This window comes from Cervus canadensis, chromosome 1, assembly GCF_019320065.1.
Source record: "Cervus canadensis isolate Bull #8, Minnesota chromosome 1, ASM1932006v1, whole genome shotgun sequence".
In the NCBI taxonomy this organism is placed as follows: domain Eukaryota; kingdom Metazoa; phylum Chordata; class Mammalia; order Artiodactyla; family Cervidae; genus Cervus; species Cervus canadensis.
Window position 1 is genome coordinate 63,557,527 of NC_057386.1, and position 26,365 is coordinate 63,583,891.

The 26,365-nt window shown below is 38.0% G+C and overlaps 1 protein-coding gene across 2 annotated transcripts in view; it reads right to left on the reverse strand.

Annotated features, from left to right (window-relative positions):
* MND1 (meiotic nuclear divisions 1) overlaps positions 1 to 26,365 on the reverse strand; it is an 82,808-nt gene that overhangs the window by 1,589 nt on the left and 54,854 nt on the right. Inside the window, exons 7-8 of one of the 2 annotated variants that reach the window (XM_043484310.1) lie at positions 13,438 to 13,482; positions 5,581 to 5,840 (exon numbers count right to left, since the gene is read on the reverse strand). In XM_043484310.1, the coding sequence (XP_043340245.1) occupies positions 5,734 to 5,840; positions 13,438 to 13,482 (152 nt within the window). In that variant the 3' untranslated portion in view covers positions 5,581 to 5,733. Of the gene's footprint in view, positions 1 to 5,580; positions 5,841 to 13,437; positions 13,483 to 26,365 lie in introns of those variants that run through there. The other variant, XM_043484320.1, reaches the window with a different exon arrangement.

The window sequence follows — 26,365 nt, forward strand, 5'->3', positions numbered from 1 at the left end:
AAGAACTAAAACTATGTCTATTTGAATATGATATGATAGGTTATCTGGAAAACTTCGAAGAATTATAAAACAAACTCAAAAAAGAACTTAGCAAGATGGCAGGATGCAAAGTTAATATGCAAAACAGCCTTCAGATATATAAATAACCCATTAGAAAAAACTCCATTTAAAATGGTAATAAAAGATAAAATACTTAGGAATACATTTTAAAAAGGTAAAAATTTTATATGAAGAAAAACCACTGGAAAAACTAAGTGTGTGTATTAGTTGCTTAGTTGTATCTGACTCTTTGCGACCCCATGGATGGTAGCCCACCAGGCTCCTCTATCCATGGAATTCTCCAGGCAACAAAACTGGGGTGGGTTACCACGCCCGTCTGCAGGGCATCTTCCTGAGCCTGGGATCAAAGGCAGGCCTCCCGCACTGCAGGCAGACTGCGCACTCTCTGAGTCACCAGGCGAGCCCATCTACAAAACTGCAGGGGAAACTAAAAGCATGTCTGAGTATACGGAGAGACATCGCTTGTTTGTGCACAGAATGCTTCACCATCAAGATGTCAGTTCTATGTTAAACATGTAATACAAAAAATGGCACCAGGATTTTTCTTAGGGAATCTGAAACGCTGAGACTAAAGCGTGGCCTCATCAGAGTGCCGCCTGGGACAGGAGAGTGACTCGGGGGAAAGCCGCACTCACCCTCCCTGAGTCCTCTCACCTCTAGCGGATGCGCTGCCATGAGGGTTGCTGAGTCATTCAGTTTCCAAAAGAAGCTAGAAATGCGCGTGACTGTGCTGACAACTGATTTAAATGAAAAATAAAATACAGGTTATGCAAAATAAGCCTTGCATGTCTATCTATCTAGACCACAGGCTGTCAGCTTTTGTTCTTTTGAAAGTTGACAAACTTTTTCTGTAAAGTTTCAGCTGGTAAGTATTTCAGGTTTTGTAGGCTACATACCGCCTCTGTTGCTTACTCCTATGTTTACATCATTTAAAAAGTATAAAAAGGCATTCTTAGCTCCAGGGCTGTAAAAATCGGGCCTTGAAGTTGGCTCTTGGGATGGTAGCTTGCCATTCTTGGTTAATAGAAATCATTAGCCTTGAGATTCAAAGATAGTCATATCACCTGACCTCTTATCTCTTACAAATCATTTTTTAAAAATCAAGCTGGAGTTAGTATAATATAAATTCACTGCAGTGGGACAGTTCACAATGCAGTCCATTTTTCCTCCTAGCATACAGACAGTATTCAGGAAGCACATCCTGAAAGGGGATTTATGTATAATTTTGAGACACCCTCCCACCACCTGTCCCATTGTAACTGCTCTTACAATGATGGCATATCAGCAAGAAAATGTTTTCTATTTTACTCCAATCATGTTCTTAAACAAACAAAAAACCCCAAAAACAGTATTACTGGGTTTATAATTTAGATTTTTCTGATCAAGATTTATTAGGGTGGTTCTTGCTTCTTGGCTGTACTCATTTTCTTTTCTAATCCCTTAGAATCATGTTTGGTAAAGTTTAGGATAATAGCATCAATTTCTGAGACAGGCCAAGAATTTCCTAATCCTATTAGACTAATGATGCGGCAAACATCAGCGGAAAAGTGGTACCCAATCCATCCTTACGGATTTCTTTGGTCCTGGCCCAACCTCAGAAGTGACATTTCAGTGGTCTGACCTGGCCCTGAAAATTGAAACTCATGAGGAGACTGTAAAATTTCTCCTGCTACTGTGGCGAAGTCACTTCAGTCATGTCCGACTCTGTCCGAGCCCATACATGGCAGCCCACCAGGCTCCCCTGTCCCTGGGATTCTCCAGGCAAGAACACTGGAGTGGGTTGCCATTTCCTTCTCCAGCAAAATTTCTCCTAGGGTTCTTTAAAAGATAGGTATATGTGAAGAAGGTTGTAAAGATGGAAATCACCTCTCAAATGCCTTTTAAACCTCACAATTCATTGAAATGACATCGGGAGTGTCAATCATATAGTACTGAATCAAATTTGATCCTGAATCACTAGCAATTTGACTCTAGGTCTACCAAAGTTGTCCTCAGTCTTGAGGTCAATTACAAAACCAACCCAGGACTAAGGATTACCTAGAGTTTTGCTGGACCAGTGCCCCGGGCTTCTTAATCAGTTATCTCTAATTTCAGGGAAGAGCAAACTCAAAAGCAGCCCTTCAAGATTAAGAACAGTGATGTGCTGCAGTAGGCAAGTCAACTATTAAATAACAGTGGGCCAGCTGTTAACACAGCCATCTCTAAGATGAAATCACACAAACTATGATGGATTATCAGTTCAGTCGCTCAGTCATGTCTGACTCTTTGTGACCCCATGAATTGCAGCACGCCAGGCCTCCCTGTCCATCACCAACTCCTGGAGTTTACTAAAATTCACGTCCATCGAGTCGGTGATGCCATCCAGCCATCTCATCCTCTGTCGTCCCCTTCTCCTCCTGCCCCCAATCCCTCCCAGCATCAGGGTCTTTTCCAATGGGTCAACTCTTCACATCAGGTGGCCAAAGCATTGGAGTTTCAGTTTCAACATCAGTTCTTCCAATGAACACCCAGTACTGATCTCCTTTAGGATGGACTGGTTGGCTCTCCTTGCAGTCCAAGGGGCTCTCAAGAGTCTTCTCCAACACCATAGTTCAAAAGCATCAATTCTTCGGCGCTCAGCTTTCTTCACAGTCCAACTCTCACAACCATACATGACTACTGGAAAAATCATAGCCTTGACTAGATGGACCTTTGTTGGCAAAGTAATGTCTCTGCTTTTTAATATGCTATCTAGGTTGGTCATAACTTTCCTTCCAGGGAATAAGTGTCTTTTAATTTCATTGCTGCAATCACCATCTGCAGAGATTTTGGAGCCCCCCAAAAACAAAGTCTGACACTGTTTTCACTATTTCCCCATCTATTTCCCATGAAGTGATGGGACCAGATGCCATGATCTTAGTTTTCTGAATGTTGAGCTTTAAGCCAACTTTTTCACTCTCCTCTTTCACTTTCATCAAGAGGCTCTTTAGTTCTTCACTTTCTGCCATAAGGGTGGTGTCATCTGCATACCTGAGGTTATTGATATTTCTCCCGGCAATCTTTATTCCAGCTTGTGCTTCCTCCAGTCCAGCGTTTCTCATGATGTACTCTGCATATAAGTTAAATAAGCAGGGTGACAATATACAGCCTTGACGTACTCCTTTCCCGATTTGGAACCAGTCTGCTGTTCCATGCCCAGTTCTAACTGTTGCTTCCTGACCTGCATACAGGTTTCTCAAGAGGCAGGTCAGGTGGTCTGGTATTCCCATCTCTTTCAGAATTTTCCAGTTGTGATCCACACAGTCAAAGGCTTTGGCATAGTCAATAAAGCAGAAATAGGTATTTTTCTGGAACTCTCTTGCTTTTCGATGAACTATAGCTGCATTGAAATCAACAGTACTAAAACTAAAAACTCATTGCTCCCTAATTACTTTACATGTTACCCTTATCTAGGCTCTAGAGGATTTACATCTACTGTATCTGTACGGTAGAAATACACGATACCAAGCATCTTTCTCCAACCTGACAATGTCACCATGTGCTAATCTGAAATTCTCTATGCTGGGTGTATTTATATCACACAAATAGGCACATTCTATAAGCCAGGCCCGAACTCACTTTCCAAAGATTCAGTTTAGTTAAACATCTACTAGCACATTGCTGGCTTAGGAGGGTACCAGTCTCTGGGGAGCTCATGAACAGACTCCATCACGATCATTCTCATGCTATGAGCTCAGCCGCTCAGTCGTGTCCAACTCTTTGCAACCCCATGGACTGTAGCCCACCAGGCTCCTCTGTCCATGGAATTTTTCAGGCAAGAATACTGGAGTGGGTTGTCATTTTTTATTCCCCTTCCCAACCCGGAGGTCAAACCTCCGTCTCTTGTGTCTCCTGTACTGGCAGGCAGATTCTTTACCACTGTGCCACCTGAGAAGCCCCCATACTACACTTGATCGCAGGCAAATGCTGAGAAGTGATTCTCAGCTAGCCCCACAAGATAGTAAAAGAAAAAAAATGTTGAAGCTACCTAAATATTTATGAAATAGAATCTTTTAAGCCATTAAAAATGGCTTTCTTTTTGAATATATATACCTCCTCTCTAAAGAGAAAAGTACCTTTTAATTTTTTTAATTAAAAATTTTTTTTGGCCATGCCATGTCACTTGTGGGATCTTAGTTCCCTTAGTTTGACCAGGGATCAAACCTGGGCCCTCGGCAGAAGAGCGCAGTCTCCTAACCACTGGCATGCATGGATGTGAAATCGTTTCAGTCATGTCAGATTCTTTGTGACCCTGTGGACTGTAGCTGCCAGGCTCCACTATCCATGGGATTCTCCAGGCAAGAAAACTGGAGTGGGTTGCCACGTCTCCAGGGCATCTTCCTGACCCAGGGATGGAACCTGTATTTCTTATGCCTTCTAAGTTGGCAGGTGGGTTCTTTACCACTAGCACCACCTGGGAAGCCTCAACCACTGGACTGCCAGGGAATTCCCAGAAGCATCTTTCTAAGAAACAGCAAACAAGGTCTGAGAAATTTTGGAATTCCCATTAGCGTATTAGGGAAAGGCTTATGATGGGTTATTTTAATTTTTTGCCCTTTGCCTCTTACATCAAATACTTTCTCCTGTGAGAAGAGCTATTGCCCTAAGGCAACATAAACTAGCTCTGAGAACAAAGTTGGACCAGTAAGCACCCGCCCACATCCAGGAAGTGATTAAGTAGGCCCCTGGCAACTCAACGCAACTCAAAGACCAGATTCACTAACAAATGGTGTGGATACATCTGGGTCACTTCAAACATATGGAGTACCTCATTCAAGTTACTGAAAAGAATACAAAAATTGCACTGTGTGGAGAAAAATTAAGGCATGTGTGGAAAGGGCATTACACACATTCGTCCTGAGTTTTCTTTTCCTGCAAATACCCTAAAGTTTGTCCTGCAAATACCCTAAACGCCAAAGTTGAACTGGAAAAAGATATATACACAAGACACACATACATTATTTTTCACCTACTCTTTTTTGAAGGTAGTTGAAAAAAAAAATTCCTGAACCCTAGCTGAGTATGCCTGCTATACTAACACGACTATATCATCTTACAAGCGTATAAATTAGGACAAAGGGCATGCTTTTCTTCGTTACAGCAGAAAGGCATCAAACATTAAAAAAAAAGTAGCTTTCATGTTTGAGGAATTACTACCTAACTCTAAATTTAAGGAACACCAACTTTCTGTATTTTTTCCTGTGGGAAATTTGCAAATATGATGCAGTATACTGAGACTCAATCAGACACATTTTCCACTAAATACTGAGAAATATTAACAGTAAAGCAGCCATTAGTTTTGAAAGTTATTTTCAAGCATGTATAATACAGCCTTCAAAGGTACCCTTGGTTCTTAATATTTGAATAAAACTAAAAAATGTTATCATGTCATGATGGCTTTGATCTATTAAAAAAAAATTACTGGTAGGCTTAACAGGTTTTACTAACTCTGATGAGCACTGAGGGAACGTGGCTACATCCTGCTTTTGACTAATCAAAGGGTGAAAACATCCACACTCCATACTTTATTTAAAATTAATAAAACAATAAAGACAGTTACAGGTAAATGACAATTCAGTACCTTTAGCTGGATAACATAAAAATTTACATATTCACAAGCACATAGCTCCTTCACCATCAACAACATCAAATATTTTAGTCTATGTAGTCAAAGTCTTCTGGAATTCCAAAATTTTTATCAATTTTATTTTCTTCAAACCCAAATTTTCTTTTGGCCCAAGATTTTATGGCAAATATGTTATCTATAAAGAAAATTGAGAAATATTTTTGAGGATTGAAAACACAATCACAAAATTTCAAATATAATTATACTCATTTTTAAAAAACAACTTCTATAATTTTAAAAGTATAAAAATAAGGAATTTTCTGTATTTTCAAGAGTTGTTGTTGTTTAGTCACTAAGTCGTGTCCAACTCTTTGGCGACCTCGTGGACTGTAGCCCGCCAGGCTCCTCTGTCCATGGGGTCTCCTGGGAAAGACTATTGGTGTGGGTTGCCATTTCCTTCTCCAGGGGATCTACCCGACCCAGGGATCAAATCCGCATCTCCTGCATTGCAGGTGGATTCTTTACCACTATGCCACCAGGGAAACCCATTTTCAACAGTGACGACAATTAACTTTCAGAATAAAGAAAATATTAGTGATTATTTTGAATAAACAGATTTCATATTCAGAAAATTCAGTAAATCAGTCACCACTAAAGAATACTTGACTTAAGGAATAACCCAAAGACAGGGAGAGGCGGATGGTGCCTCTTTAACATCTCCAGAGCAGAGGCAGGGCTCTGTCACCCCAGGAATTAGAGCCGCTCCTGTCCCAAAGGGCACCCCTTGCCTCCCCTCCTCCAGCACAGATGTGGCTTCTAGACAGCCAGGCTAGGGAGGGGGGTGAAGAGGAGGGAAGGGGCCGTTGAAGGCTAAAAGGAGCAGATACAGCCTTAACTTCTTCTAGGGAATTTAAGTGTATCTTACCACCGAAAAAAGTGTTACATCTATTTAAAGGGACAGGCAGGAAATAAAACAGTGTACAAAGATTTATGATTGAATCTTCATCCCAGTGTAACAAAAGAAAAGAATACAAGTAATCTAAATGTCTAATCACCCAGAAGGTGTCTATGCAGGGCAGTACCAGTGTGCTCACTGTAGCAGTGTAACAAAAGAAAAGAATACAAGTAATCTAAATGTCTAATCACCCAGAAGGTGTCTATGCAGGGCAGTACCAGTGTGCTCACTGTAGCGGCGCTTAGAGAATAGGAATGACAGTGAGTTTTCTTGCTTTAATCTTAAATATTCTGTTTAATGTACATATACCATCTTTACAATGAATATGTACTAAGGCTATAAATATAGAAAAACCATGGTATATAATTTTCTGGTTCATAGTGCTCTATAAAACATTCAGCACTGTGTCAGTTGTGATAATGAAATGAAGGGTTAAAATAGGTTCTTTTGGAGTGTTACTGGCTGAATTAGCACCTCCCCCAAATTCATATGTTTTAGTCCTAAATCCCGCTACCTCAGAATGTGATTGTATTTGGAAACTGGGTCTTTAAAGAGGTGACTGAAATTAAAATGCGCCCACTGGGGTGCACCCTAACCCAACTGACCTGGTGGTGTTGCAAGAAAAGGGGAGGTGGACACACAGACCCTGGGGGGGCACTGCAAAGACTCTGCAAGGACAGAGGGTGGTCACCTGCACGCCAGGCGGGGCCTCAGAGGGAGCCACACCTGTTGACACCTGGGGTTTGGGCTTTCAGCCTCCGGAACTCTGAGAAAATCAATTTATTTAAGTCACCTGGTCTGAAGCATACTGTTATACATATCATTAGGAAGTTATATGGAGTTTGATCACTTTTAAGAATATTGTTTTAGGAAGTTGAATTCCAAGTATCAAGTAATGATAATTAAATGCTTTGAATAAACTTAACTGCTGAGGTGAATACTACTATATCAAATAGAATGTTAATAAAATATTCTCATTTAATTGCTATAGCGTATCAACAGATATTAAAATAAATCTTTATGTAACAATCTAAACCAAATCTCTACTTTTCATAAGAACCTAAGTGAGAAAACTAATAGCATGAGGTACACTAGAATGGTCTGCTTAATTTGGTTAATGTCTGCATAACCTATGCATTCTTGAGCGTCACAAACAAATACTGCTACCTAAGACAGTTATTAAGTATATCACAGGTCTTGCAGAAAATAAAGAGCCTGTGCCTTCAAACTGACACAAGAAACAGAAAAATTAACTTAACACTAAACAATTCCAAAGTGATATGTATGTTAGAGATAAAAGACCAAGTGTTATGTGTATTGCTTCCAGACTCTAAGAATACAGAAAGATTTGCAGAAAATAAGAGGACAGCTGCAACTCTGCAGGAACCTTGGCGGCATGGACTTCAAGCCAGGATCAGGAGAGAAAATGAGGCACTACAGTAAGGCCTTTGCAGGAAGGAATACTTTCTTGTGAGGGCAAGAAATCATTTTACAAACCTTCAAAGATTAAGAATAAACAAATAAAAAGCCTCTCTACACAATTCTTAATGAATCAGTTCAAAATGATTGATTAAATATGTCCTTGGGCCACTGGATGTCTGCCTTTAAGACAATGTTACCCGCAATCTTGATAGTTTACACCTCTCAGTTTTTCTGTTTTGTGGAAATGTTTATCAATGGATTAAAAACTTTTTTTCTCTTTTTCCTTTTTTATTGAAGGATAATTGCTTTACAGAATTTTGCTGTTTTCTGTCAAACCTCAATATGAATCAGCCATAGGTGTACATATGTCCCTTCCCTTTTGAACCTCCCTCCCATGTACCTCCCCATCCCACCCCTCTAGGTTGAGACAGCGCCCCTGTTCGAGTTTCCTGAGACATACAGCAAATTCCCGTTGGCTGTCTATTTTACATATGGTAATGTAAGTTTCCATGTTACTCTCTCCACACATCTCACCTTCTCCTCCCCTCTCCCCATGTCTGTAAGTCTGTTCTCTATGTCTGTTTCTCCACTGCTGCCCTGTAAATTCTTCAGAACCATTTTTCTAGATTCCGTATATATGCGTTAGAATACGATATTTATCTTTCTCTTTCTGACTCACTTCACTCTGTATGATAGGTGCTAGCTTCACCCACATCATCAGACCTGACTAAAATGCATTCCTTTTTAAAGCTGAGTCATATTCCATTGTATATATGTACCACAACCTCTTTATCCATTCATCTGTCGATGGACATCTAGGTTGCTTCCATGTTTTAACTATTGTAAATAGTGCTGCAGTGAACAGTGGGATACATGTGTCTTTTTTCAATTCAGGTTTCCTCAGGGTATATGCCTAGGAGTGGGACTGCTGGGTCATATGGTGGTTTTATCTCTAGTTTTTTAAGGAATCTCCATACTGTCTTCCATAGTGGTTGTATCAATTTACATTCCTACCAACAGTGTAACAGGGTTCCCTTTTCTCCACACCCTCTCCAGCATTTATTGTTTGTAGACATTTTGATGATGGCCATTTTGACCAGTGTGAGGTGATATCTCACTGTGGTTTTGATTTGCATTTCTCTAATAATGAGTGATGCTGAGCATCCTTTCATGTGTTTGTTAGCCATCTGTATGTCTTCTTTGGAGAAATGTCTGTTTAGGTCTTTTTTCCATTTTTTGATTGGGTTGTTTGTTTTCTTGGTATTGAGTTGTATGAGCTGCTTTATATTTTGGAAATTAACCCTTTCTCAGTTGTTTCATTTGCTATTATTTTCTCCCATTCCGAGGGTCATCTTTTCACCTTCCTTATAGTTTCCTTTGCTGTGCAAAAGCTTTTAAGTTTAATCAGGTCCCACTTGTTAACTTTTGAAAAACTATTATTTTTTTTTTTCTATTTTTTTTTTTTTAAAAGAAACAGTTTTAAGAGGGGTAGAATTCGTGTTAGTTTATATGATGGCAAACCCAGGATAAACACAGAACTAGGAGGGGCAGTATCAAGTGCATGAGTCTACACTAGGACCTCAATCACAACACCTATTCCCCCTAACTCACCAAGAAGTCTCTCATACAAAGTCATAAAAACTCCAGTATCTTTGTTATTGGGCAAGGTTTTATATAATTTCATAAATCACATTTAAAGTTACTTAGTGTCACAAAACAGTATTTACACCTTGATTTCCCATTCTACAAAACTGAAATACTGAATTATTGAAAAGTAAATATGCTCAACTTTAAATACATTTTAGGAATCTTTTTCATATAAAGAAACCAAATCTTAATAATTACATAACAATCTTTAGTTATAAATAGTACTGATGTTTTCTTTTTGTTTTGAAAACAGGAAGGTTTTCTGAGGTGTAATATAACTCCATGATTTTTTCATAACACTTTCATGTTGGAAGGAGCAAGTCATAAACTCAAATGGAAATATGGTTTTTAACAGCTGTTTCTGCTCTTCTAAAAATATCATCCTTCCTACATGATTTAAAAAGTTTTACGTTCCTTCTCAGCTAGTAACAAAACGGAAAAAGAAGCTGTTCACATTTTTTTAATTATAATTTTTTAAGTTTACGATCAATTGGAAAACATAAAAGGGTTTTTTTTAAAAGAAAGGGCAAACGGGAGTGTTTATCAACGTGTCTAATGGTGTGCTAAAGGGCTCACAAACTGTTTCATCTAACCCTCCCGAAATGTGAGGCAAACACTATCCACACTGAACAGATGAAGAAGCAAGCTCAGAGAGGTTCAATGAGCCACACAGCAAGTAACGAGCACAACTGGATTCCTTTCAAAGTCAAGTTCCTCTCCCACCGTATACACGGGGCTCCTGTTCCTACTGCTTGTTAACTGCAGGAAATCACTTTGTAACTCCTGATTTATTTTTAACGTAAAAAATCCATTTGCTAATTTCACAATTTGTATGGAAATACAAAAAACCTCGAATAGCCAAAGTAATCTTGAGAAAGAAGAATGGAACTGGAGCAATCAACTTGCCTGACTTCAGACTATACTACAAAGCCACAGTCATCAAGACAGTATGGTACTGGTACCAAGACAGAAATATAGATCAATGGAACAGAAGAGAAAGCTCAGAGATAAATCCACAAACCTATGGACACCTTATCTTCGACAAAGGAGGCAAGACTATACAATAGAAAAAAGACAACCTCTTTAACAAGTGGTGCTGGGAAAACTGGTCAACCACTTGTAAAAGCATGAAACTAGAACACTTTCTAACACCATACACAAAAATAAACTCAAAATGGATTAAAGACCTAAATGTAAGACCTGAAACTATAAAACTCCTAGAGGAGAACATAGGCAAAACACTCTCCGACATAAATCACAGCAGGATCCTCTATGACCCACCTCCCAGAATATTGGAAATAAAAGTAAAAATAAACAAATGGGACCTAATTCAACTTAAAAGCTTTTGCACAACAAAGGAAACTATAAGCAAGGTGAAAAGACAGACCTCAGATTGGGAGAAAATAATAGCAAACAAAGCAACAGACAAAGGATTAATCTCAAAAATATACAAGCAACTCCTGCAGCTCAATTCCAGAAAAATACATGACCCAATCAAAAAATGGGCCAAAGATCTAAACAGACATTTCTCCAAAGAAGACATACAGATGGCTAATAAACACATAAAAAGATGCTCAACATCACTCATTATCAGAGAAATGCAAATCAAAACCACAATGAGGTACCATTACACGCCAGTCAGGATGGCTGCTATCCAAAAGTCTACAAGCAATAAATGCTGGAGAGGGTGTGGAGAAAAGGGAACCCTCTTACACTGTTGGTGGGAATGCAAACTAGTACAGCCACTATGGAGAACAGTGTGGAGATTCCTTAAAAAACTGGAAATAGAACTGCCATATGACCCAGCAATCCCACTTCTGGGCATACACACTGAGGAAACCAGATCTGAAAGAGACATGTGCACCCCAATGTTCATCGCAGCACTGTTTATAATAGCCAGGACATGGAAGCAACCTAGATGCCCATCAGCAGACGAATGGATAAAGAAGCTGTGGTACAAATACACCATGGAATATTACTCAGCCATTAAAAAGAATTCATTTGAATCAGTTCTAATGAGATGGATGAAACTGGAGCCCATTATACAGAGTGAAGTAAGCCAGAAAGATAAAGACCAATACAGTATACTAATGCATATATATGGAATTTAGAAAGATGGTAACGATAACCCTATATGCAAAACAGAAAAAGAGACACAGATGTACAGAACAGACTTTTGGACTCTGTGGGAGAAGGCGAGGGTGGGATGTTTCGAGGAACAGCATCGAAACATGTATATTATCTAGGGTGAAACAGATCACCAGCCCAGGTTGGATGCATGAGACAAGTGCTCGGGCCTGGTGTACTGGGAAGACCCAGAGAAATCAGGTAGAGAGGGAGGTGGGAGGGGAGATCGGGACGGGGAATACATGTAAATCCATGGCTGATTCATGTCAGTGTATGACAAAAACCACTACAATATTGTAAAGTAATTAGCCTCCAACTAATAAAAATAAATGGGAAAAAAAAATCCATTTGTCTTTTTTCCACTCAAAATATTGTATTTCTCAAACTACATGGTATCACTGCATTTACTGTTTTTTATACTTTATTGGGCACACATTTCACTGGTCCCTTTTATTTAATGTGAGTTTGCTGCTTTTACCCTCTCTGCTCTTATCACTAAAGCATCACACCATTTAGGAAATAACTTTGTAATAACTAAGACTGCAATTTTATAGGAGCCAAAGGCCAGTTATATTGATTTTAATTCTAAAACAGACAAGGAAAAATGATTCTTAAGCTTTCTGTGAAACACAGAAGCCTGAATATGGAATCAGGGAAATCTGGCTCAAGTCCCTCTTCTTCCAGTGACTAACCACCTTGGACTTAAGTAAGGCAGCTACTTCAAGCTTTCTGCATCTCGGCGCTCCCAGAGAAACAGAACCAGGATAAGTAACACTCACAAAGGCAATAAAGACTCTTACCAGGATGGAAAAGTCCAATTACCATTATTTTATAATTCAATACTGGAGAAGCATCAGTGTAACTTCCAGATAGGTTTTAAAAATATTAATCATACTTGTATATAATTCACAACAATCTCTATTTATTAATTTTCTTCTAAACTTTAAGACATATAAATTACCATCTCTTAGAATATCCCTGGCATACACCAGAGGGTGTATCCATTGGCAAATGGGTTAATGAGGCATTTACATCAAAGCAGGTACACAGAGAAGACTATCCTGTGTAGTGGGTGGGAGCCTGGGCTCTGAAATCTAATCCTTGTTCCAATGCTTAGCACCTGTGGAACTGTGGGTTCCCAGTGGCCTCAGTTTCACCTCTAAAATTAGGGATAATAATCCTACCTACCTCACAAGATTGCTGTGGCGATAAAATGAGAATGCATCATCGACAGGATTTACAATGCCTAGCTCATAGTCAGTCCTCAACAAATTAATATTATGAACAAGACAAATCTTTCACATTCCACAAAACTCTTAAAAGTTGTATCTTGCATTAATATATATGAAGGTTAAGTGATTAGTCTAAGTGATTTTTTGGGTAAAAGTTATAAAAAACTTGAACAGAAAGCAATCACTTATTTTACAAAAATGTCTCATACTTTACAGAATAACTCATAATAAGACTTAAAAAATGATTTAAGATATAAAAACTTGCTTAATACATACATTTCCAGAAATGTCTTTTCTTAAACAAAACTAGGCACAAGAGCTTCTGCATTTCACATCCTAGAAAGTGTAGAAGAATTTGACTAGTTTATTGGTAGTAATACACTGCTATATATTACCATTGTAATACATACCAGTCCATCTGTTAGCAGCTTCTTTGGCCACCTGATTTGCTTGACCTGGAAAAAAAAAAAAAATATATATATATATATAGATATAGATATCATTTTTTTGGGGGGGGGGAAGCTCAATAAGTGACAATGTATTTCACAAACCTGCTCAACTTGCCAAAGAAATTTTAGATGGTTGCAGTTATATAAGTCATAAACACAAAGTCAACTTGAACAGTATCTCTTTCCTAAATGTCCACTATTATTATTGTACTTGCTCTTTAAAAACAAAATGTTTAACTGAGATGTTTCTCAAATAATTTACAACACCAGAGGAGGACAAAATAAGTTTAATGATAAGCACTTTAGTGTATACATATTTGTTGTTGTTTAGTTGCTAAGTCATGTCCAACTCCCTCACAACCCCATGGACTGTAGCCCACCAGACTCCTCTGTTCATGGGATTTCCCAGGCAATCCCAGGCAAGAATACTGGAGTGGGTGGCTATTTCCTTTTCCAAGGGATCTTCCAGATTTAGGGATTGAACCCATGTCTCCTGCAGGTGGATTGTTTACCACTGAGCCACCAGGGAAGCACGCATACATATTAGACCATAATAAACCTGACAATAACATTTTAATGGTCATACAGTAGTAGCCCTGAGGGAGGAAATATTTACTTTATATTTAATTATATATCTTGCTATTAAATGTATCTGTATCCATATTATGTCGTTCAAGTTAATCTACATAGTACATAACAATGCCATGATCAAATGGGTATAAACATTAGTCATAATGAGAGCACTTATTTATTGAAATAAGATTTATATACCACAGAACTCACCATATTAAAGCATCTAATTCAGTGATTTTTAGTACACTTACAAGGTTGTACAACCATCACCCCTACCTATCTTCAGAGCTCTCATCACCTGAAAGGAAATCCCTTATCTATTACGAGTCACTCCACAGTCCTACTCCCTCTAGTCTCTGAAGACCACTATCTACTTTCTGTTTCTATGGATTTGCCTATGCTGGATATTTGACAGAAATAAAATTATGTCTGGCTTCTTTTCAGTTGGCACAATGTTTTCAAGGTTTGGCATGTATCAGAACTTCATCCCTTTTCATTATCAAATAATTGTATAGATAGCCCATATTTTGTTTAGTGGCTCATCAGTTGACGGACATTTGGGCTGTTATGACTAATATCAATAACAATTTTTGTGTGAACATGTTTTCAATTCTTTTGGGTATATATACCTGTGAGTGGCATTGCTGGCTCAAATGGTAACTGTATGTACATTTTGGGCAACAGATAACTTGTTTTCCAAAGTGGCTGAATCATTTTAACAATCCCACTAGCAATCTAAGAGTTCCAGCTTTTCCACAACCTCACCAATAATTATTTTGCCTTCCTTTTATAACAGTCATCCTAATGAGTATCTCCTTGTGTTGTGATTTGCATTTCCCTAATGACCAATGATGCTGAGTTTCTTTTCATATGCTCTTTGGCCATTTGTATATTTTCCTTGGAAAAATGTACTCGAATCTTTCGTGTGTTAGTTGCTCAGTTGTGTCCAACTCTGTGACCCCATGGACTGTAGCCCACCAGGCTCTTCTGTCCATAGAATTTTCCAGGTAAGAACACTGGAGTGGGTAGCCACTCCCTTCTTGAGGGGATCTTCTCAACCCAGGGCTCCTGCATTGCAGGCAGATTCTTTACCATCTGAGCCACCATGGAAGCCCATTTGCCTGTGTTTCAATTTTTTATTATTGAGTCATAAGAGTTCTTTTCAGATATAAGATTTGCAACTATTTTTTCCTATTTTGTGGGGTTTGTTTTCACTTTCGAGATAATGTACTTAGACATACAAAAGTTGTCAGTTTCGATGAAGGCAAATTTATCTACTTTTTATATGACTGCTTGAGCTTTTGATGTCATATCTAAAAAACCAAGGGTACAGACACAGATAGCTATGTTTTTTCCCTAAGAGTTCTATAGTTTTAGCTGTTACATTTAAATCTCTGCTCCAGCCGAGTGAAATGTCTGTATACAGCGTGAAGTGGGAGGCCAGGATGACTCATTTACATGTGGATAACCAGTGGTGTCCAAGTGTCATTAGCTGAAAACACTATTCTGTCCTGATTGAATGGTCTTCGTACCCTTGTTCAAAACCTTGTTTACTTCTGGACTCTCAAGTCTATTTCATTAACCTATATGCTTATTCATTTACTAGTACCAAATTGCCTTGATGTACTGAAGTTTTTTACAAAAATTAATTTTTATTAAAAATTTTTTTAAACTTTTTGGCTGTACCCCACAGTATGTGGGATCTTAGTTCCCTGATCAGGATCGAACCCACACTATATTGGGAGGCACAGTCTTAAGCACTGGACAGCCAGGCAAGTCCCCAAACTTTTTATTTTGTACTGGAGTATAGCCAGCTAACAATGTTGTGATAATTTCAGGCGGACAGCAAAGGGACTCAGCCATACATATACAGGTATCCATTCTCCCCCAAACTCCCCTCTCATCCACGCTGCCACATAACATTGAGCAGAGTTCCACATGCTATACAGTGGGTCCTTGTTGGTTATCCATTTTAATAGCAGTGTGTACCTGTCCATCCCAAACTTCCTACTTACCCCTTCCTCTCATCCTTCCCCCTGCAACCCTAAGTTTGTTCTCTCTGAGTCTGTTTTGTAAATAAGCTCACTTGTACCACTTCCTTTAGACTCTGCACATAAGGGATGTCATGAGACATTCCTGCCTCTGTCTGACTTACTCACTCAGTACGACACTCTCTAGGTCCACGCGTGTTGCTGCAAATGACACGATTTTTTTTGCTGCCTGAGTTGATGACTCAAGTTTCATAGTAAGTTTTGAAACTGAGAAATTTGAGCCTTCCAACTCTGTTTCTCCAAGATTCTTTTGGCTGTTTTGGGTCCCTTGCATTTTCATACGAATTTTAGAACCAACAACAATTTCTACAAAAAAGAAAGTGGAATTTTGGAGATTTGAGTTAATCTTTAGATCAACTGGGGGAGTATTTCACCTTAAAAATATGTAGGTCATTCAATTCATGAACACAGGATGTGTTTCTATTTATATAGATCTTTAACTTCATTAATAGTTTAGATTTCAGTACAAGCCTTGTACTTCTTCAATTAATTTTCTCTTAAGCATTTTATTCATTTTGATGCTATGCTAAGTGGAATTTTTTCTCAATTTCATTTTCAGGCAGTTTATTGAGGGTTTATAAAATACAAATATTTATTACACATTGATTTTCTATTTTGCCATCAGTTGAACTCACTTGTGAACTCTAATAATTGTATTCTGTTGTTTTATGGATTGCTTAGGGCTAAGATCATGTCAACTGCAAACAGATAGCTTTGCTTTTTTATTTTTAATACGGATGCCTTTTATTTCTCTTTCTTGCCTAATTGCCCTGGCTTGAATTTCCAGTACAATATTGAATAGAAGTGGTAAGAGTGGACATCCTTGGAGAAAGCATACAGTCTTTCACCACTCATTATGTTAGCTGTGCATTTTTTATAGATACCCTTTTATTAGATTGAGGAAGTTCACTTCTATTCCCAGTTTGAGTGTTTTTATCACAAAAGGGTGTTGGATTTTATCAAATACTTTGTCTACTGACACAATCTTGTGGAGTTACCCCACCTTTATTCTACCAATATGTTGCATTAGATTGATTTTTGTATGTTGAGTCAACCTTTCATTCCTGATAAATGTCACTTAATCAGGATGTGTAATCTTTTTTACGTACTGCTGGATTTGATTTACTAGTACTTTGTCAAGAATTTTTACATTTGTAAATGATACTTGACTACAGTTTTTCTTCCTGATGATGTCTTTGGTTTGGGTATCAGAGTAACACTGATACAACCTTGACTAGAGAGTAAGATCCAAAGAATAAGTTAGGAAGTGATTTCTCTTTTCTAAGCTTTTTTCTGTTTTCATTGAAGAGGTACTTCTTTAAACTGATAGAACTCAACAGTATAGACTTAGTGTTTCATTATAGAAGCTTTCGATTCCCAAATCAATCTCTTAACATATCACACATCTATTTGTTGTTCAGTTGCTCAGTCTGATCTGACTCTTTGTGGCCCCATGGACTGCAGCACACCAGGCTCCTCTGTCCATGGGATTTCTCAGGCAAGAATACTGGAGTGGGTTCCCATCTCCTTTTCCAAGGGATCTTCCTGACCCGAGGATTGAACTCACACCTCTTGCACTGGCAGGCAGCTTCTTCATCACTGAGTCACCAGGGAAGCCCATACATCTATTTGCAGAGTTCATTTCTACTTGAGTTGGTTTTGGTACTTTGTATCCTTTTAGAAACTTGTTCACTTCTTATACCTTGTCCAATTTATTGACATACCACTGCTCATAGTATTCCTTTCTAATCCTTTTTATAAGGTCAATAATGATCTTTCTTTCATTTCCGATTTTAGCAATTTAAATCTTCCTTCTTTCTTGATGTCTAGCCAAAGGTTTGTCAAGTTTGTTGATCTGCTAAAAGGGTCAACTTTTGACCTCACTGACTTTCTCTTGTTTTTTTGATTCTCCATTTCTCTTATTTCTGTTCTAGTCATTTTATTTTCTTCCTTATATTTGCTTTGGGTTTAATTTGCTCTTCTTTTTCTAGAATAAGATAGAAGGCTAGGCTTTTGAGAGCTGTCCCAATTTTTAACACAGTCATTATTATATTATTATATAATACAATAATATATTAATATAATATATATTAATATATCTTAATAATATAATAATAATTATAAACATATATTAATATAAGTTTTCCACTGAACAATGTCTTCATTGCATCCAGTAAGTTTTCTTAATGTTTTCATTTTCACTATCTCACAGTATTTCCCAATTTCCCTTGTGATTTTGTTTGAGCCATCCCTCTTACGAGTTGATTCATTTCAACATATTTGTAAATTTCTCAAATTTCCTTGTTATTTATCTTTTACATTTCACTGTTATCAGAAAGCATACTTTGTATTATCAACCTATTTAAATTTATTGAGATGTAAGCTTAACATCTGATCTATCTTTAAGAATATTTCATGTGTACTTAAGAAGAATAAAGCTTCCCTGTTGGCTCAACTGGTAAAGAATTCACCTGCCAATGCAGGAGATGCAAGAGACCTGGGTTCGATCCCTGGGTCTTCCCTGGGAAGATCCCCTGGAGAAGGAAATGGCAGCCACTCCTGTATTCCTGCTTGGGAAATCTCATGGACAGAGAAGCCTGGTGGGCTACAGTCCATGGGGTCCACATAGCCCATCGGGTCGCAGAGAATGAGAGGCAGCTGAGCGACTGAGCACATGAGAAGGGAAAGTCTTCTGGTGCTACGGAGTGTCCCAGAGAGATTCAGTCGGTCTGTAGCTTTTAGTCTTCTAATTTCTTGCTTAAGTTCCATCCTTCTGTTCCATTCTTTACTCAAAATGGAGAACTGAAATTTTTAATTATTATTGTTGAATTGTCTATCCCTTCAAATACTTTTGGGTTTTGTTTTATGTATTTCAATTCTCTATTGTTTGCTGTATATGTGTTTATAATTGTCATATCATCTTGAAGAATTGACCCCTTTATCATTATAATTATAAACTGTACTTCTTTGTCTCCAGCATCAATTTCTGTCTTAAAGTCAATTTTCTCTGGTATTGGTTTAGCCACTCTAGCTTGCTTTTGGTTACTGTTTTCATGTAATCTTTTTCCAGCTTTTACTTTTACCATATTTGTGTCTTTGAGTCAAATGTGAGTCTTTTGTAGACAGTAGTTTATGTGTTTTCAATCTATCATGCTGATCCCCGCCTTTGAATTAGATTTTAATCTATTTACATTTAATGTAATTACTGATAAAGTAGGATTTTTATCTGCTATTTATTTTCTATAAGTCATATAATTTTTCTTCCTCAGTTCCTCCACTATTGCTTCATTTTATGCTAAATGGCAATTTTTAGCGTATCATTTTAATTCCTTTATTTCTTTTACCAAATATTTTTGGGTTATTTTCTTAGTGATTGCCCTAGGGATGACTATTAACATTTTAATTAGAATTACTACTAAATTAGGAAAGTTTTGCTCCTATATAGCTCCATTTCCTCCCCACTTTTATGCTGTTACTGTCACAAAATGTATTTTATACATTGCATGCCCTAAAACATGTTTATCATTGCTTTATGTAGCTATAATTTAAATTGGATAGGAGAATGTAACAGATACGAACAAAAATACACAATACTATCCTTTAGATTTACTCCTATAAATCTACTTTATTTCTTCAAGTTGATCAAGTTACTATCTACTATTCTTTCACTCCAACCAGAAGGAATTCTATATTTTTTTCATAACAAACTCTTTCAATTATTTACCTGAGAATATCTTAGTTTGTTTTTCATTTTTGAAGAAAAATATTTCCATATATAGAATTCTTGGTTGACAGCTTTTCCTTTCATCATTTTGAATATGTCATTTTAATATCTCTGGCAACTATGGCTTCTAAGAATCTGATTGAAGATACATTATATATGATGAATTACTTCTTTTTTTATTGCCTTCAATTGACAGTTTGACTATTATGAGTTTATGTATGGATCTCTTTGAGGTTGTCCTAACTGGAGTTTGTTAAGCTTTTTCGATGTGTAAATTAATGTTTTTCATCAGATTTGAGACATTTTCAGCTTTTACTCCTTTGGCAGCTTTCTCTCTCATTTCCTTCTGGGACAGTCATTATGAGAATGTTGGCATTCCTGATACCATACCATAGGTTTGTGAGACTCTATTAATGCTTTTTCATTCTTTCTAATCTGTTTCTCAGATTGGATTATCTCAATAGAACTATCTTCAAGTTACTGAAGATAACTTTCTTTTGCCTGCTCAAATCTGCTGTTAATCCTTCCAGTGAATTTTTCAGTTAGTTACTATAGTTGTCAGTGCCAGAATTTCTACTTGGTTCCTTCTTTATCCTCCCTCTTTATTTATATTCTCTACAGTAAACACCTTCCATATGAACCTTCAAACATGCAGACGTGCGTTCGGACGTCCAGTCAGGTAAGTCAGTTCTCGTGTCTAGCATACACTGGCACATGCACGCGTCCTCTACAGGTGGGTGTGCTTCTGTGTGCTTTACTGTACGGTAGTGTATGGAGGACAGCAGTACAGTATCTTTATTTCAAGTCCAGGATGTCCAAGAGCAAGTACAAAAGCCATGGTAATGTAGCTGGTGCTAAGAAGTGCCAAGTGATAATGATGAAAACAAAAGTGAATATAATTAAGAGTGGAGTGAGGCAAAAAAATGGAACAGGAGGTTCAGAGAAAACAGCGACAGACAAGAAGGAACAGCTGAAGAAATTCTCGATGCGGGAAACGGTAAGGTAGAAGGGCACACAAAAGTTGCAGCAGCTGTCCAGATGCAATCCAATGTTACCGTGTCATCCTCTGTGATGGGACAGCAAGAGCTACTTCCCAGACATCACTGGATCTTTCTTCCAAGAAGGTAGATAGAACTGAATCTAGCAAGGAACCAGAACCTGTGCCATCATCAGACATGAGTGAAACTGCAGTTTGCCCTCTGTCTCCTACTGCTGACAATACTTCAACCCTACCATCTCCCACCTCCTCTCCAGTCGCTAACTCATCTTGCCTGTTCACTGGATGCCAGTTCCTAATGTCAGCAGTTGTACTATACTATTGTACTTTTCAAGGTACTGTGCAGTAAGCTTTATTTTTTGTGTTTTTTAAATGTATTATTTGTGTGAAAAGTATTATAACCTATTACAGTATATAGTATAGTACTATATAGCCGATTGTGTTGCTTGGTATCTAGACTAACTGTTCCACTTACGAATGTGCTCTTGGAATGGAACTCATTTGTATGTAGGGGATTACTGTATTTGATGTATCATTCACAGATTTTCCTTTAGTTCGTTTAGTTCAGTTCAGTTGCTCAGTCATGTCCGACTCTTTGTGATCCCATGGACTGCAGCATATCAGGGCTCCCTGTCCATCATCAACTCCCAGAGCTTGCTCAAACTCGTGTCCACTGAGTCGGTGATGCCATCCAATCATTTCATCTGCTGTTGTCCCCTTCTCCCATCTTCAATCTTTCCCAGCATCAGGATCTTTCCCAATGAGTCAGTTCTTCACATCAGGTAGCCAAAGTATGGGAGTTTCAGCTTCAGCATCAGTCCTTCCAATGAATCTTCAGGACTGATTTCCTTTAGGATGCACTGGTTGCATCTCCTTGCAGTCCAAAGGACTCTCAAGAGTCTTCTCCAACACCACAGGTCAAAAGCATCAATTCTTCGGCGTTCAGCTTTCTTTATAGTCCAACTCTCACATCCATACATGACCACTGGAAAAACCATAGCTTTGACTAGACAGGCCTTTGTTGGCAAAGTATTGTCTCTGCTTTTTAATATGCTGTCTAGGTTGGTCAAACTTTCCTTCCAAAGAGCAAGCATCTTTTAATTTCATGACTTCAGTCACCACCTGCAGTGATATTGGAGCCCCCCAAAATAAAATCTGTCACTGTTTCCATTGTTTCCCCATCTGTCTGCTATGAAGTGATGGGACCAGATGCCATGATCTTAGTTTTCTGAATGTTGAGTTTTAAGCCAGCTTTTTCACTCTCCTCTTTCACTTTCATCAGAGGCTCTTTAGTTCTTCACTTTCTGCCATAAGGGTGGTGTCATCTGCATATCTGAGGTTACTGATATTTCTCCCAGCAATCTTGATTCCAGCTTGTGCTTCATCCAGCCTGGCATTTCGCATGATGTACTCTGCTTTAGACATACCTTTTCTCTCTTTAAATAGTGTATTCACTTTTGGTTGCACTGGGTCTTCATCTCTGTGTGAGGGCTCTCTCTGGTTGCAGCGTAAAGGGGCTCCTCTTTGTTGCAGCAGTGGTGCACTTCAAGCGCACTTCACTGCGGTGGTTTCTCTCATTGCAGAGCACAGGTCCCAGGCACATGGGCTTCAGCAGTGCCTCGTGGGCTTGCAGTAGTTGTGGCTTGCATGCTTAGTTGCTCCACAGCATGTGGAATCTTCCTGGACCGGGGATTGAACCCATATCCCCTGCATTGGCAGGTGGATTTGTATCTACTGTATCACCAGGGAAGTCCAACATGTTTTTCTTTAGCTCTTTTAACATATTTAAATTGCTGATTCAAAGTTCAAAATCATACATGAGCTATATTTTCTTATTTCTTTGCATGTCTTGCAATTTTTCACTGGAAGTTGGACATTTACAATAATATGATATTTCAATTTTGGAAATCTGATTCTTCTCACCTTCCCAGGGCTGCTGTTGCAGCCACTCATAGTTATTGTTTAGCTAGAGATTTCTCTGAACGAATTCTGTGAAGTCTGTATTTTTGTTATGTATGGCTACTGCAGTCTCCAGTCAGTGTGCTTATTGGTCAGCCAGTGACTGAATGGAGACTTCCTTTACACCTGGACTAAATCTTCACATCTCTGCTGAGAGGCTGTGTGTGTGTGCTTGAGCATGTTCCAACAATATTGTTAAGTGATTTACAACTCTGCTGTAGCCTCCACCTCTATACAGAGTGTCAAGGTCAGCAGGCAGTGGGAGGTTAGGACCACTTCAGGTTTTCTATGAGAATGAGCAATGTGTGTAGAGCCCAACGTGTGTATGGGCGCTTAGATTTCTAGGAATATGCTGATTTCAAGGTATCTATGAACATCTCTTTTGGCTTCTCCTTTAAAATTTTTTGGTTAGTCCACTGTTTTTAACTTATTCATCACCCAAGAGACCTGTGAAGTTAAAATTCTTGCCTGTAACAGTTTCAGACAAACACTCCCCAGGGATGCTCCCCTGTTAGTGATGGGCATATTCCAAGTCCGGTCAAAAAAGGCAATACCATCTATTGGTAGCTTTTAGGGGAGCATCAAGGTTGCCAAATAATGACAACAATTCTTTGGCATGAGGGTCTTACAGAGCTCCAGGTCCATTCTACTCTCTCTGATACTAAGAATGCGGGGCTGCTTTTTCTCAAGGTTACTCTTGAGCTGGAGAGCAGAAGATGGGAGTAGGGCAAGTTGAACACCACAAAGTCTGCTCTTCTTACAGAAATCTGGCCATTTTTCTTGACTAGGTAAGTCTTTGGTTAGTTTCTAGAGTTCTGGAAAAGCTGTAATAATTTTTTCCAGTTTTCGTGGAAGGGTACATTTTCAAAGGTCCTTACTCCACCATTTTAATTGTCATCTGGGCATTTACTTCTAAGAAAAATCTCTTAAGTACTTCTAAGATTTACTTTCCAAACCTTTTACTGTGAGAATTCATTTTTATTACAGTTTATCTGTTCTCACTTTAATTCAATTAGCATGATGAAATATGAATATTTCCTGCAGGGATTGAGAAATAAAAGATAATACAGAGCTGTATCTACATGGACATATAGGTTATAGCTATTACCCACAGAAAAACTGCTTCTAAATAAGCCATTATATACTTAAGGACAAGCCTGACTGTTATAATTTGGATGTTATAGCCATGCTATTAAGAACAAAATCCTATTAAAATCAATTTGTGAAACTCATAATCCTTTAATCTGTTCTGCAATAATATGATAGCCAAATCCTGGGAAGTTCCTCATTATCAAAAAGCACATTTTAAAAACAATAATCTCATTGAGGAAAGAGGATTTCAGGTCAGTTAAGTTAAAGCCTAAAAAAGTTCTTTAGATTTAGTGATAAGAAAATTACTGCTATTTACTACCTACATATTTAAATTTCCTGAATCTGTGGGTTTACAGTTTTAATAAAATTTGAAAAAAATTTAGCCTTTATTTCCTCAGATATTTTTCTGACCTGAAACGCCCCTACTGTGCCCCCACCCCCAATACACACTCCTTCTAGGACTCCAATTACATATATATTAGGGTAATTGAAGTTGTCTTATATTTCACAGATGCTATTTTCATTAAAAATTTTTCTTTTCCTCTGAGTTTCATTTTGGATCATATTTATTGCCATAGTCTTTAAATACACTAATCCTTTCTTCTGCTGCAAGTTTAGTCTGCTATTAATCCAATCCAGTGCATTTTTCTTTTCAGACACTGTAGTGTTCATCTCCAGAAGTTTGGCTTGGATCTTTTTTATGTCGTCAATGTTTCTACTTACTTTTTGAAAATATAGAATACATTTAGAATCCACCTGCAATGCAGGAGACTTGGGTTCAATCCCTGGGTTGGGAAGATCCCCTGGAGAAGAGAAAGGTTACCCAGTTCAGTATTCTGGCCTAGAGAATTCCATGGGCTGTATAGTCCATGAGGTTGCAAAAAGTCAGACACGACTGAGCAACTTTCACTTTCACAATAACTTTTACATTTATGGTCTTCTAATTCTATTATCTGTGTCAATTCTGGATCAGTTTTGATTGAAGGAGTATTCTTCTCACTAATGAACATATTTTTCCTACTTCTTTGTATGCCTGGTAATCTTTCATCGTATGCCAGACATTATGAATTTTACACTGCTGGGTACTTTTGTATTTGTATATCACTGAGCTTTGTCTGGAATGCATTTAAGTTATCTTGCAATAATTTGATGCTTTCAAGACTTGCTCTTACGGTGTGTTAGCTGGGTTGAGGGTAGAGCTCAGTCCACCTTGGATACTCTACTCAATGCCTCGTGAATTATAAATGCGTCTAATCCGGCTGGTGAGAACAGACACTACCCCAGCCCTCTCGTCTGGCCCTCTGCGGTCGTTCTCTCCTCAGCTTTGGGCAGTCTCCTCATATGCGTGCACAGAATACCCGAGAGGAGAGGGCTCTCTGTCTGGGCCCCTCTCTGCCCTCCAGAATGCTGCCCTGTGAACTCTGTCCACGCTGGTCTCCCTGACTCTCAGCTTCATCCTGACTTTCCGAGGTTCTCCTTCCTTGTGCTGCAGTCAGGAAACTCTCTCAAAAAAAAATAAGTTGGGATAATTGTAAGGCTTACTTTGTCTGTTTCCTTTTTCTAGGAATCACTTTTCTTTGCCATCTAATTTCAAGTATCTTGGAAACCATTATTTCGCGTTTTTTGTTTTTATGTGTGCATAAGTTCAGTACATTACTGCTTTATCTTGGCTGAAAGTCAAAGTGCCACATTTGAATAAACTTTTGTGAGCTGTTCTGAATTTTAAAAGCAGAGGACTAGGCATTTCTCCATAAAAGTATGAACTAAAGTTAGTCTAAAAATTCTTTCTATAGGTATACAGGTTCTGACAGCTTTTTTTTTTTTCATTCTGATTGTAGTTCTGTAGTTTCCATAGGAAAAAATATTCTACCTTCACATCTAAAATATATTTTTTGAAATAATGTAATTATCCTAGATATCTACTGTCTATTTAATATGAAATTTTCTATAATTATATATTTTATAAAAATAGATGATTTTTTAATGGAATGAAAAAATGGATTTTTTTCTGGCTTTCCACAAAGCCAGGAAAGACTCTTATCCTCTCATTCTCCTATTAATGTAAAAAATGTACAATGTGAAAATGTCTAAAGTTTATATATGTGTAACAGATCCATGATTATAAATTCTATAGAACCCAAATACAGATTCACCTTATATGGTGGCATAAATAAATACTAAAAGATAATCTAGGTGTGGTGTTGATGAAGAGAGATAAAATCTATTAACTTACTGTAAACTAGAAAATTTTTCTTCTCGCTGACTTAGCCCTCCTACCCTGCTTAAAACTCATTCACATTAACATATTTCCTTGGGTTGAGAAATAAGTTACCAAACTGTTAGAAATTTAAAGGTTAAGATGGAGAGAATTCAGGCAACTAGTACAAAGTTACAGTTGCAACTTCTATCTCAACTATGCTAGTCTACTCTCCAGAAAATCCATCACCTTTAATATACCTGAAACTTCTCCCTTCAAGTTTTACTATCTTTCTA